This window comes from Mauremys mutica, chromosome 18 (assembly GCF_020497125.1).
Source record: "Mauremys mutica isolate MM-2020 ecotype Southern chromosome 18, ASM2049712v1, whole genome shotgun sequence".
NCBI lineage: Eukaryota > Metazoa > Chordata > Testudines > Geoemydidae > Mauremys > Mauremys mutica.
This window is the reverse complement of record NC_059089.1, coordinates 6,634,720-6,648,147: the sequence shown is the minus strand read 5'-3', so window position 1 is coordinate 6,648,147 and position 13,428 is coordinate 6,634,720. Positions and strand designations below refer to the sequence as shown.

General features: G+C 57.3%; 1 protein-coding gene and 1 pseudogene across 1 annotated transcript in view; one reads left to right on the top strand and one right to left on the bottom strand.

Annotated features, from left to right (window-relative positions):
* Positions 1–2,538: 2,538 nt before the first annotated feature.
* On the top strand, positions 2,539–3,467 carry LOC123352677 (annotated as a pseudogene).
* Positions 3,468–3,740: 273 nt separating this feature from the next.
* The window catches only part of MAMDC4 (MAM domain containing 4), a 56,860-nt gene continuing 47,172 nt past the window's right edge, over positions 3,741–13,428 (bottom strand). Inside the window, exons 23-29 of the mRNA XM_044993120.1 lie at positions 13,250–13,340; positions 11,285–11,419; positions 10,242–10,376; positions 8,731–8,858; positions 6,344–6,458; positions 5,371–5,549; positions 3,741–3,877 (exon numbers count right to left, since the gene is read on the bottom strand). Of these exons, the coding sequence (XP_044849055.1) occupies positions 3,809–3,877; positions 5,371–5,549; positions 6,344–6,458; positions 8,731–8,858; positions 10,242–10,376; positions 11,285–11,419; positions 13,250–13,340 (852 nt within the window). The 3' untranslated portion in view covers positions 3,741–3,808. The remainder of the gene's footprint in view (positions 3,878–5,370; positions 5,550–6,343; positions 6,459–8,730; positions 8,859–10,241; positions 10,377–11,284; positions 11,420–13,249; positions 13,341–13,428) is intronic.

Here is a 13,428-nt window from a genome sequence, read left to right as displayed (position 1 = left end):
AGAGGAGAACACCATTTACCTCGAATGCAGATAGAGGTAAGAAACCAGCTCATGAAAGCTCATGCTAAAATAAATTTGTTAGTCTTTAAGGTGCCACAAGTACTCCTGTTCTTTAAACCGTTTTCAGGCTCTCTGCACAGGTATTATGGTGGAGAATGGTTTGACAGACTCATCTGAGGGAAAGGATCAGAAGGGAGACCCCATTGACTGGAAGGCATGGGATGCATTGTCCTAGGGATGGGGTTCCATGACCACCACTCCCAAGAGGAGGAGATGGGTGGTGGTGGTCAGGGACTCCCCCGTAAAGGGAACGGAGTCATCCATATGCCGACCAGACCGGGAAACTCGAGACGTGCTGCTTGCCTGGAGCGAGAATTCAGGATGTGATGGAGTGTCTGCTGAGACTGATCAAGCCCTCAGATCACTACCCCTTCCTACTTCTCCACATGAGCACCAATGATACCGTCAAGAATGATCTTGAGTGGGTCACTGCAGACTACGTGGCTCTGGGAAGAAGGATAAAGGTGTTTGAGATGCAAGTCGTGTTCTCGTCCATCCTCCCTATTGAAGGAAAAGGCCACGGTAGGGGCCATCGAATTGTGGAGGTAAATGCTTGGTTACACAGGTGGTGTCGGAGAGAGGGCTTTGTATTCTTCGACCATGGGAGGATGATCCAGGAAGAAGGATTGCTAGGAAGAGATGGGATCCACCTAATGAAGAGAGGGAAGAGCATCTTCGCAGGCAGGCTTGCTAACCTAGTGAGGAGGGCTTTAAACTAGGTTCACCGGGGCATGGTGATCTAAGCCCAGAGGTAAGTGAGGAAGTGGGATACTGGAGGAAACACAAGGAGGAGGGTACAACAGGGGAGGCCTCCTGATTCATACTGGGAAAGTAGGGCAATCGGCTACTTATTTTAGGTGCTTGTACATGAATGCAAGATGCCTGGGAAACAAGCAGTAAGAATTTGGAAGTCCTGGCACAGTCAAAGAACTATTGGAATAACAGACTTGGTGGGGTAACTCACATGACTGGAACACTGTCATGGATGGGTATAAACTTCAGGACGGACAACGGGAGAGAAAAGGTGGATGAGTTGCACTGTATGATTGCTCAGAGCTCCAATATGAAACTGGAGAAAAGCCTGTTGAGTCTTTGGGTTAAGTTTAGAGGCGAGAGCAACAAGGGTGATGTCGTGGTGGACGTCTGCTATAGACCACCAGACCAGGAAGATGCAGTAGACGAGGCTTTCTTCGGACACCTAACAAGCTTTCAGATTACAGGCCCTGGCTCTCATGAGGGACTTGAATCATCCTGATATCAGCAGTGCACAGACAATCCAGGAAGCTTTTGGAGAGTGTTTGGGACAACTTCCTGGTGCAAGTGCTGGAGGACCTACTAGGGGCTGTGCTCCTCTTGACCTGCTGCTCACAAATGGGGAAGAATTGGGAGGGGAAGTAGAAATGGGTGGCAACCTGGGCAGCAGTGACCATGAGATGGTCGAGTTCAGGATCCTGACAAAAGGAAGAAAGGAGAGCAGCAGAATATGGACCCTGGATTTCAGAAAAGCAGACTTTGACTCCTCAGGGAACTGATGGGCAGGATCCCCTGTGAGGCGAATATGAAGGGGAAAGGAGGCCAAGAGAGCTGGCTGTATTTTAAAGAAGCCTTATTGAGGATGCAGGAACCATTCCAATGTGCAGAAAGAATAGCAAATATGGCAAGCGACCAGTGAGCTTAAACACAAAAAGGAAGCTCACAAGAAGTGGAAACTTGGACAGATGACTAGGGAGGAGTATAAAAATATTGCTCGAGCATGCAGCACAATTAGAGTTGCAGCTAGCAAGGGATATGAAGGGTAACGAGAGGTTTCTACAGGTATGTTAGCAACAAGAAGGTGGGCAGGGAAAGTGTGGGCCCCTTACTGAATGGGGGAGGTGACCTAACGACAGATGATGTGGAAAAAACTGAAGTACTCAATGCTTTTTTTGCCTTGGTCTTCACAGACAAGATCAGCTCCCAGACTGCTGCAATGGACAGCACAGTATGGGGAGGAGGTGAGCAACCCTCAGTGGTGAAAGAACAGGTTAAGGATTATTTAGAAAAGCTGGGCAATGGAAAATAATTAGGGGGCTGGGGCACATGACTTATGAGGAGAGGCTGAGGGAACTGGGCTTTAGTCTGCAGAAGAGAAGAGTGAGGGGGGATTTGATAGCAGCCTTTAACTACCTGAAGGGGAGTCCAAGGGGGATGGAGCTTGGCTGTTCTCAGTGGTGGCAGATGACAGAACGAGGAGTAATGGTCTCAAGTTGCAGTAGGGGGAGGTCTAGGTTGGATAGCAGGAAAAACTTTTTCACTAGGAGGGTGGTGAAGCACTGGAATGGGTTACCTAGGGAGGTGGTGGAATCTTCTTCCTTGGAGACTTTTAAGGCCTGACTTGACAAAGCCCTGGGATGATTTAGTTGGGGTTGGTCCTGCTTTGAGCAGGGGGTTGGACTAGATGACCTCCTGAGATTTCTTCCACTCCCAATTTTCTATGAATATTCCAAAGAGAAATTTCAGGTAATGTACAAATGTATAAAACCTGCTTGCTCCAAGATTCACTTTGCACAGCTTCAGTTCCTAGAAGCAAAAGAACTCTTCAGAAGCGACCGACTTGATGTCTGGGAGCTGATCACTCTCTACCCCTTTCTTTTGCCTGCTTCCTCTTCATTCATACGGTCTCATCAGCCTCTTTACAAGTACGCTGATTTAAACCAGCTGGCCTAAGGGGATCAGGAGAAGATGACTAAGTGCAAACCATTCCTCCTGAGTTATTTGAATGAAGGCCACAGCACTGAAGTTGCAAATGGCTTCAAGGAAGACATTGCTACAGCTGTGCTCAAGCTATATGCAGAGGCTAATCATGAAAGCCTTCCGGATCGACTGGTCTCAGAATTTCTGTCTTCTGACAGATAGTGCTACTTGGCTGGAGAGAAACACAGGATTTTGCGCTTAGACTCCTGTATCACTACACTGGTCAGGATGCTGCAGCACTTCAGTTATGGGTTAAAATAGTTAATGAAGACATTCAAGATTCTACACATTTGGACCTTTATGAGTATAAAATAGAATTCTTACCTTCTGCTCAAACCAAGCACTAATGTGGAAGTATGGTGAATGGGTTTTACAGAAAAGTGAGGAGCTTGGAGTACAAATTTTTATGAAAACGCCTTTGAAAGAACAAGGAAATAGCTTTAATCCAGATGATGTCATGATGTGCCTTAGTGTAGTGGTTAAGGCATTTGTTAAATAGCTGGAGTATACTTAGTCTTGGATAGAAAAATAGAGAACAATAGAGAATAGCTGTGTTGTATTTGGAGGCAGTGCTTCAACTAAAATCTGTGACCGCAGACAATTGTGTGGAACAGACTGAAACACAGACTAAGTTGCACAGTCGTCTTCAGAAATCTGACGTTTATAGAATTCATTTTATTTTAGATAAAATCAAGGGGACAGATCTTCATATGGAAAGGGCAATACTATATGGGGAAACTGCAAGAATATGACAGCACTGATGGACTCTCTTGAACATGCTTCAGGAAGTTGTTATGCAGGATCTGTTCACACTCTAAGTTCAAAAAGGGACTTGTATTCCTCCCTCCAGCTGACCTTGTTAGTTGAGACAAAAGCTTCCATTTTAGTCAATAGCCAAAACCGTTTCAAGAGTAGCCTTGGAGCTGCAAGTTGAGCCCAATGTTGCTGGAGGCGTGGGAGGCCTTGCAGAAGCCATGTTTCATTCTGTATGTGCAGCTACAGTACAAGCAGGTGCCTACTTTGGGAGGCTCACATCTGGTTCTGCTTCCTCATCTGCAGGTAGTGGAGTTATAGTGACCCTGTCCTGGAATTAAAGGTGAGCAGGAATTGGTTGTAATTAGCTTAGGCCCCATCTAATGAAGTGTAGGACTGTTCCCTGCCAGCCAGCTCAAAGAGGAGGAAAATGTAATAGCCATGGGGTGAAGAACATCAATCAGCACTGATGGTTGTGGTGTCTACTACCACCTCCTGCTCTGATCTAAAGAGGAGGGTTTGAGGGGTTCACAGCTCCCATCTAGCCAGCAGTCAGTGAGGGGTCTTGGGCATCCTTCCACCATTGGCATTGGCTGCTGTATCACTGCATAGGGCCAAAGCTGATAAGCTGCTCAACTTTACTCCTGGGGAAATTCTGCACCATTGCACATGCACAGAATTTGTCTGCTGCAGATTTCTTAGCTTCTCTACAGAAAAGTGACTTTCTGCTGCAGCAGCCAAGGGAAGCCACAAGAGCGGTCATACAGCCCTTCCTAGCAGTATGTTTTGGGTGCCTAGGGCAGCCACAAGAGAGGTAAATCACTCTGGGGCAGGAGGCGGGCCTGGAGGAGACCTGGTTGATGGCTTCTACATTGCCCTGGGCTCAGGTGCTAGTCCTGGCTGGGCTACGGAGGATGGGACTTCCACTTCCCCTGCATGGCATTGGGGCTGCGTCAGACCCACCCCCCAGATTTCTCCCTTGGCTGGAGGAAGCTCTGAAAACTCCCCCCCCCCACTTCCTGCATCCATTGCTCCTCAGCCGCAGGAGGAGGGATCCCTGTACAGGGATCTGCTCCACCCCACCCCTGTGCATCGACCCCCCTCATCCCTAGACTGTCCTGATGAGCTGCACCCAGAACTGCCCCGATGAGCCCCACTCCCCTTGCACCTGGACCTCCCTGAAAAGCCACCTGCACCTGGATCCCCACCCTACCGAGTCCCAACCAGCTGCATATGGATACTCCCCCTGCTGAGCTCTATCCCCCCCCCAAATCCAGACCTCCCCCACTGAGCCCCAACCACCTTCACCTGGACCCCCCTGCAGAGTTCCATTACCCAACAAGCCCCTGTGAATCCAGATCCCCTGAGCCCAGCTTGCCCCACACTAACCCGCTCCACACTTGGAGCCTGCCTGGCCGCATCTGGCAGGGATGGGCAGGGCCCTGGGGTGTTTCTGGGGTAGGCCTGGTCCTTGTGCTGGGGCAGGGTTGGGTGCAGCCTCCCTGCTGAGTCTGTGTCGGGGTAGCTGCACAGGGAACTCACAGCACGAGCAGTTTCTAGTCCTGCAGGAGTGAAAAGGGCCAAAGAACCGGCGGGTGTCAGATTACCTGCAGCTGCAATGCGGTGGGAGCTGGCATTGTTGGGCAGTGGGGGTGGGGAGAGGGCCTTAGCGTGGCAGTGGTCAGTCATGCATCTCCTCTCTCCTCCCCGGCACCCTCCTAGTCAAGCTCTAAAGGCAGCGGCTGGATAAAGCAGCAAAGCCCCTAGTGGCCCTTCACTTAACCCCAGCCCCAAGCCCAGGCAGAGTGAGCTGCGGTTCCTTACGTCTCTAAAGGCGATGTTGTCAAAGCCTTGGCTGGCGGCCCTCTCCTCTGGCATCCTGCCCGCTGCCGCCCTCCTCTTCCGCCAGCAGCACATGCCCCAGGCTAGCAGGAGCAGGCAGACCGTGGGCAGGAGGCTGCCAATCACCGCGGCAGCCACAGCGCCTGGGGCAGGTGTCCCACCTGCAAGCAGAAGCGGGTGCTGAGCACAGGAAGATGCTGTGCTGGGCCAGGCCCCTGCACCATCGCCACCAGTGAGGTGAGCTAGGCCCCAGCACCTGGTTTCAGGGGCTCAATCTGCACCATGGGGTCCCTGCTGCTCGTCTCCCCCACCCGCCTGACATCCCCAGCTGCCTGACTCCGCCTGAGAGCACAAGGGCGAGCAGTGGCCAAAGGCAGCAGTAACTATCACTGCCAGCGTTAACCCTTCAGTGGCCTCGCTCTGAGGGGCCCTCCTGGGAGAGCAGGGACTAGCTCCAGCCCAGGCCCCTCCCCCCCGGCTGCTGGCCTTGCTTTCCCAGCTCACCCACAGGACCAGCACCCGGGTGCCCCTCCCCCTCCCTGCCTGCCCAGGGAGCCCCCGTGGCAGAGCAGGCCCAGAAGAGCATTCAGCCTCTCCTCCCCCCTGCACATGGCCTCCCCCAGCGGCAGCAGGAGAGAGCAGCCCACCGCTGCGTGCCAGGGCGAGAGCTCCAGGCGGGCCAGCGTACAAGCAGAAGGGGAAAGGGATGTTCTTGTGCTGAAGGCAAAGGGGCAGGGAGTCAGGACTCCTGGGTCCTATGCCCAACTCTGCCTCTAATTCCCTGTCCAGTCAGGTGACTCGTTTCTCTGCCACAACTCCCCGCCCCACCCTGCCCTGTCCAATGGGGGCTGTGCCATGGGTCGCACAGATGGGTGGGGAATAGGGGTGCTCGGCAGTAGTGCCTTGCTGAAGGCACAGCTGCTCCGACTTCTGACTGGGTTGGAATCGGCTTCACCTTCCATCTGGCCCAAACCGTCGCCATGGCAGCCCTCTCCAGCATGGTACGTGATATCGTCCAAGGCGATGGTTCCCCCGGCAGGCCACATGCCATTGGCCACTTCAAAGACAATCTGCAGGGAGAGCGGGAATCCAGCCTGAGCCCCAGCACAGCACCCAGGGGAGGGGGTGCTCAGCCCCCAGCACTGGAGGGCACTCCAGAGGAAGGGCTGCTGGGGCAGCACCCAGCCAGGAGAGGAGCAGGGGCCTGACTGCAGCGTGGAGAGAGCCCACTGCCCCCTAAGCCAATGGCACCTTGTGACCAGGGGCTAAAGACAAACGGCCTTGGCAAGGAACTGAACTCAACCTGCTCGGGGGTGGGGGCGGGGGGCAGGTTGGTTCCATTGGGCTATTTCCACTGGGGCAACCAGCTGCACGGGCAGCATCCACCAGCCCTAGGGCCCCTGCTTCACAAACGCACAGACACGTGTGTGACACTGCGCTCCATAGTCCCCACACTGATAGGATTATGGTGTCATTATGATGCATCTTCTACAACACCTGTCCTGGGAGGTGTCAATGGAAAAGTTACGGTTTGCTGAGTCTGATTATCCCATTTGTGTGCAGGTCTCACCTTTGTATCTAGGGTGACCAGACATCCCGATTTTATAGGGACAGTCCTGATCTTTGGGCTTTATCTTATACAGGTGCCTATTACCCCAACCCCTGTCCTGATTTTTCACACTTGCTGTCTGGTCACCCTATTTGTATCTGGAGTTATGAGCATTGTATCAGTAGCTCACATGTGCCTGCTCCTGGGTAACTCCCACAAGTTAGTTTACATCTAGTCTAGCCAGCACCTTGTGCATGACCTATTCAAGGTAACAGCCCATCAGTGAACACAATGGGCAGCCTCACCTAATGGTCTTGCCTGTGAAAAGAACAGGAGTCCTTGTGGCACCTTAGAGACTAACACATTTATTTGAGCATAAGCTTTCGTGGCTCCAGCCCACTTCACTGGATGCATAGAATGGAACATACAGCATGCGTCCAATGAAGTGGGCTGGAGCCCACAAAAGCTCATGCTCAAATAAATGTGTTAGTCTCTAAGGTGCCACAAGGACTCCTGTTCTTTTTGCAGATATAGACTAACACGGCTGCTACTCTGAAACCGGTCTTTCCTGTGACTTTCTAGGCAGAATATGGGTAATGGTCCCTGCCGTGACTTGTTGAAGCATGCAAGGGCATGTGACTAGATCATATCATACTGGACTCCATCTTGTGCCTGTAGTTTTCTACAAACTGTACTGGGGACTTTACTTGGAACAAAGAAGTTCCCTCTGCATGGAAGAAATTATAAAAGGGGGAAATGACATCACCCTTTGGCCTCACTCCTCCCACAACTCAACACCTGGAAAGACATTTGGAAAGCAAAGGACTGAACTGAGGAGGGGTCCCAGGCGGGAAAGAAGGAAGCCCAGCCTGTGCATGGAAGATTGAGGGACTGTTTGTACTATCAGGCTGAGACACGGCTTAATCCAAATCCTGTCCAGTGTATAGAACTTAGATTGCGATTTTGTTTATTTCTTAGGTAACCAACTTTGATCCGTATGCTATTACTTACAAACAAGCTTTCTGTAGTTAATAAAGCTGTTTTATATTTTACCTAAAAACAGTGTGGTTTGAGTGTAGTGCATGAAAACCCTTAGCTCAGTTAATAAAAGCCTGTGCATATGATCTCCACATTGAGGGAGGGGTGGCCTGGATAATAAACTTTACGCTGGCCAGGCTTTTGACCAGGGCAGGACAGGACAGTTCTGAGGGCCCAGGCTGAGGAGCTGGAGGGGACTGTCTGGCGCCTCTCTGTAGTTAGTTCATGAGTGGCTAAGAGAAACCTTCATGTAACTGCAGCTGGGTGTGTCCCTGTTTGTGTGGGGCTGTGTGAGTGCAAGTCCTGGAGGGGATTGCAGCTTGTCACAGCCTCACAGTGGGAGAGGGGGCCCAGAGGGCTCAGCGGTGCCCCAGTTCCAGGTTGCACCCCAGGGAAGTCTCACAACGTGGTACTTGCTCTTACTCCTCACTGTGGATTGGCTGGGCCTGGGCTCAGAGTGCACTACCCACATTTCTAAAGGCAAAGGCTGGTGGTGGGGGGCCTGCTCACAGGCTAGGGACACCCTGCGCCTGCCCCGCTCAGCTCGCCCCAGTGCCAGGTGCCCGCTTGCAGGCCAGGGATGCCCCCAGCACTCAACCTGCCTGACTCTCCCATGGTGAGCCAGCAGGTGGGCTCCTCCATCACTAGCGCTCCAGCTCCAGCAGTGGGAGTGCTGCATGGGCTGTGGCAGGAGATCTGCTGGCAGAGCCATGCCAACGCTCTCCAGGCAGCTCTGGGCAGCCGCCCACCATTACCTGGAACTCCCCAGTGTTCTGCACAGAGATGGTCCTGTTCCGCCAGCCGTGGCCCTGGTGCCCTCGGGCGCACCAGACGGTGAGTTCCCCTGCCATGCTGTACAGCTTCACCCTCAGCTCGCCGCTGTCTGCTCCAGAGATGGAAGCGGGGGCCACGGTCAATGCAGACACCCAGGGAAAGCAGCCCAGAGCTCAGCCTTTGCCTGGGCTAACCCCACCACTCACAGGGCCCAGAGCAGCTCAGACATTGGGGGGTAAACCTGAGCACACCCCCCCCGAACCAGAGAGGGAAACTGAGGCATGGGGAGGGCAGTGACTTGCCAGGGTTACACAGCCAGTCAGTGTCAGGGCTGGGACTAGAACCCATGAGTCCTGACTTCCAGCTCCAACCCCCACACTTGCCTTCTTGTGCAGCATCACCGGGGCCAGTGCAACCTATTAGGCGACCTAGGCGGTCACCTAGGGCACTAGGATTTGGGGGGAGGGGGGGGCGTTTTCTTCGGCGGTGACCGCGGCAGCCGGATCTTCAGCCGGCCCGGTTGCCACTGGCATTTAGGCGGAGGGAGCTGGGGCAGGGGGGCACGGGGAGGGCGCCTGCAGCAAGTAAGGGGCGGGGGGTGGCACGCAGAGGAACCCCCCCGCCCCAGCTCACCCCTGCTCCTCCTCCTCCCTGAACACGCCGTCGCTGCTTCACTTCTGCCTCCCAGGCTTGCGGTGCCAATCAGCTTAGGCGCCGCAAGCCTGGGAGATGGGAGAAGTGGAGCAGCGACGGCGTGCTCGGGGCGGAGGTGGAGCAGGGGTGAGCTGGGGCGGGGAGCTGCTGCATGGCTCCCCGGCGGGGGGGGGGAGCTGTCACAGGTGGCGTGGGGGGGCACCTCAGGGCAGAGGGGGAGGGGGTGGAGCAGAGGTGAGCTGGGGTGGGGAGCTGCTGCACGGCTCCCCAGGGCGGGAGCTGCCACGGGGGGGCACCTCAGGGCAGGGTAGGGGGCAGGGAGCTGCTGCAGGGCTCGGGGAGGGAGGAGGGCTCAAGGTGGAAGTTTCGCCTAGGGCGCGAAACATCCTTGCACCAGCCCTGAGCATCACCGCCCCGCAGCATCAGCTCGGCTGGCTGGAGCCCCTGGGCCAGGGCAGCAGGCAGGGACGAGTCCCGCTGCCCAGGCAGACCAGCTTAGGCCGACCATCTTGCCCACAAGCCCCCCAAGCCCTTGTGCAGCTGCTCTAACCGGCGGGGTGGGGGCCACCCCACAATTAGTGCCCCCGGGCCCTAGACCAGCCCGGCCGGCCCTCAGCTTGGCTGACACGTTGCTCTTGGCTTCATCAGCCTGTTGAGAGAATTCCCTCTGGCCCAGGATTTAGCCCCCGGTGGGAGCTCTGCGTCTCCCCAGCTGGAGGAGCACAATGACTGCGGATCAGCTGGCCCCAGCCCTTTGCCTCTCACGCGCCAGCCCTGCCCCTTTGGCCACCCCCCAGGTGGGTGAAGGCCCCAGGCTGTGGCAGTAGGCGTCACTCACAGAAGTGCTCTGGGAAGTCCATGTGGTACCAGAAGCGGAGGCAGGCGCCCGTGGTGGCGGGCAGGTGCTCACTCAGCAGCCAGGCGGCGTTCCCCCCGGGACCCAGCACGCTGGCATCAAAGTAAACGTAGCGACCTGTGGGGGAGATCAGCAGGAGTGCAGTGCCAACCTCCTTTTGCAGGCCGGGTCGGGTCTGCCCACCCCTCATCTCCCTGTGGCCTTCTGCCCACCGTGGCCCAGGGCTCCTGATCTGACCCTGCCCAAGCCCCTTGGTTGAGTCCTAGGCAGTGCTCTGCTTCACCGGCCTGTTGCGGGGACTCCCAGGACACGCCCTTCCCCCGCGGGCAGCCACAGGGCCCCTCACCCCCAAGGGGTCCACAGGCAGGGCCACGTTGGTGCAGAAGGGCAGGGATGTGCCCTGCTGCTTCCTGAGCTGGGCTGGTGCTGGGCAGAAACAGGGTGTCAGAGTCCAGGGCTGCCAGGCCTGGCAGCTGCACACAGCATGCGACGGGAGCCTGGCCAGACCCAGACAGGCGGATCTGCCCAGGTACCCATGGGTGGGAGGTGTTGCACTCCATGTTCCCTGCAGTGGGCCCCAGTTCCCCCAGCTAGAAACCTGAAGTCAGACTCCACAGAAGGGCTCACTGCTCCCCACCCCCACTGCAGCCCGGGTCAGAGCGCCACGGGGGTGGTGCGCCCCCCCCCAGCCCGGCTCAGAGCGCCACGGGGGTGGTGCCCCCCCCAGCCCGGCTCAGAGCGCCACGGGGGTGGTGCCCCGCCCCCCGCACCGCAGCCCAGGACACTGTCCTGAAATGAGGAGCCTCCCTGCCCAAACCCTGAGCCCCCCAGCCCCCTTCTCTGCTGCCCACCCCCTCCCAGGAGGGCTGCATGGTGAGGGCTACCTGCCCAGCTCCCCATCCCTGCCCATCAGTGTGTGGGTCCCTTCGACCCCCCCCCGCCCCAGGCCAGTCAGGACCCCCACCCCGGATGCCTCCACCCAGCAGCCCCATCTCCGCTCCTACCTGGCCAAGAGTGCCTCTCACCTGCTGTCGTGCCCAGCGTGTGGTCCACCTCGGGGCCCGGGCTGGCCCCGCTCCTCCAGCCCCAGGCGTAGCTGCCCAGGCTGCGGTCTGAGGCGCTGGTCCAGCCACAAGTGTCTGACTCAAAGTCACAGGAACCTGCCAGCAAGAGACCCCCTGTCCCATTACAGGAGCACGGCTCCTGGTGCCACCAGGGCATCCTCTGGGCCCGCCCTGCTCTCAGTGGGAGGAGTGCAGGGTCAGGCCCTTGGCAAGACCCCTCTGGGCAGCCCCGTCCCTACGAGCCTGGGCTGCTAGACAGGAAAACAGCGGCAGGGGCCAGTCATCACCTTGCCCCCAGTGTAAATCTGTGCTGGGAACACAGGAACTGCCAGGCTGGGAAGGCCTCTGGCCCCTCCAGCCTGGGCCCGTCTCTAGCAGTGGCCAGCAGCAGATGCTGGAGGGAGAGGGGGGTTTATAACCCCTCCATGTACAGCTACATCGATCTGTATGTGGTACTGCATGAGCCCCCTGCCTCCCGCCAGCACCTCGTGCCCTGGAGGAAGCTCGGAGCCCCCCAGCCTCCAGCCCTGGCCCCAGTGGCAGTAGCTGATGTGACTGTCCCGAGAGGTAGGAGAAGCCCAATGAAGCTGCTGTCTGAAGCGCTGCGTTTAGCGAGGTGGGTCAGCTGAGCCACTGCGCCTGGGGCGGCTCCCTCAGGCTGGCACAATGGCAGCTCTGGCCTGTGCCACAGGGGAGCGGGCAATGCCAGGCATGGGGCGACGTGGGGCTGGGACGAGAACCTGCAATGCCGGTCACCAAATGCTGGTCACTGTCCCCTTCCACTGGCCTGGGGCAGAGCCAGGGGCTGTGAGTAATATGGACCCGTGGTGCCCGGGCTCCAGCAAATTCAGGGCCCAGGGTCCTGGCTCCACCAATGTTTGGGGCAGGGTCTGAGCCCTTCCCACACCCCAAACCCCTCATACCCAGCCCCCACCAGAGCCCACACCCCAGCCAGAGCCCTCACCCCCTCTGCACCCCAACCCTCTACCCTAGCCCTGAGCCCCCTCCCACACCCCAAACCCCTCAGCCCCAGCCCCCGCCAGAGCCCCCACCCCCTCTGCACCCCAACCCTCTACCCTAGCCCTGAGCCCCCTCCCACACCCCAAACCCCTCATCCCCAGCTAAAGCCCTCATCCCCCCACACCCCAACTTTCTGCCCTAGCCCTGAGCTCCCCTAACATCCCTCATCCCCAGCCCCAGCCAGAGCCCTCATCCCCCTGCACCCCAACCCTCTGCTCCATCCCAGAGCCCTCATCCCCCGCCCCCACATTGTGCAATATAGGGACACTGTTAAGTGCTTACTGTTTCCAGTCCATTATTTTTAAAAATACATACCGGTTTACAAGGCTGGGGAGGGGGCGGGACTTGGACCCGTTCTGGGCACCACCAAAAATTATACAAACCTGCCGCACCTGGGCAGAGCAGCAGGTTCCCAACCCTGCCTTGGCCGCCATGTTCGGATTGGTAGGGGCCAGCTCCTGTCTGACCCTGCCGCGCACAGCAGCGTACATGTGTCACAGCCACCCCTGGCCTTTCCACTCTGACACTGACACACAACTGGCCAGGACCTGTCCTAGGGTACAGCCCCCCTCCCCGGGGTCCTGTAGGAGCTGCAGAGAGAAGCCAGCCAGAGACCTCCCGCAGGCAGGCGCCAAAGAGGGACCTCGGGCTGCTCCAGACTCTGCGCGGTGCTGGCTGGCACCTTGCACCAACCGCCCCCCCTCAGTCCTCACCTCAACATCCCCCTGCCCTGTCCCCCTTTGCCCGTGTAGCTGAACCCACCCCCTGCAGCCAGTTCTCCCCTCACTGCCCCCTGCTCAGGCTGCAGGGCCGCCCTCCCCGTCCCCAGCCAGACTGCCCGGCCCTGAAGAGCTGTGTCTGGCCAGCACCAGCCCCGGTGGGCCCTGGGCACTACCAGCCCCGTACCTGGCTCTGGGCAGCTGCCGGCCTTCAAGTGCAGATCATCAAGGGCGACATAGGAGAGCTCACCCCCAGCACTCACCACCTCGAACACGGCCTGCCAAAGAGAGCAGGGAGCAGGGGCAGGGTCAGGCCGGAGGCCCAGCCAGAGCTGACTGGACACTCATGCAGCCTGGAAGGGAGGT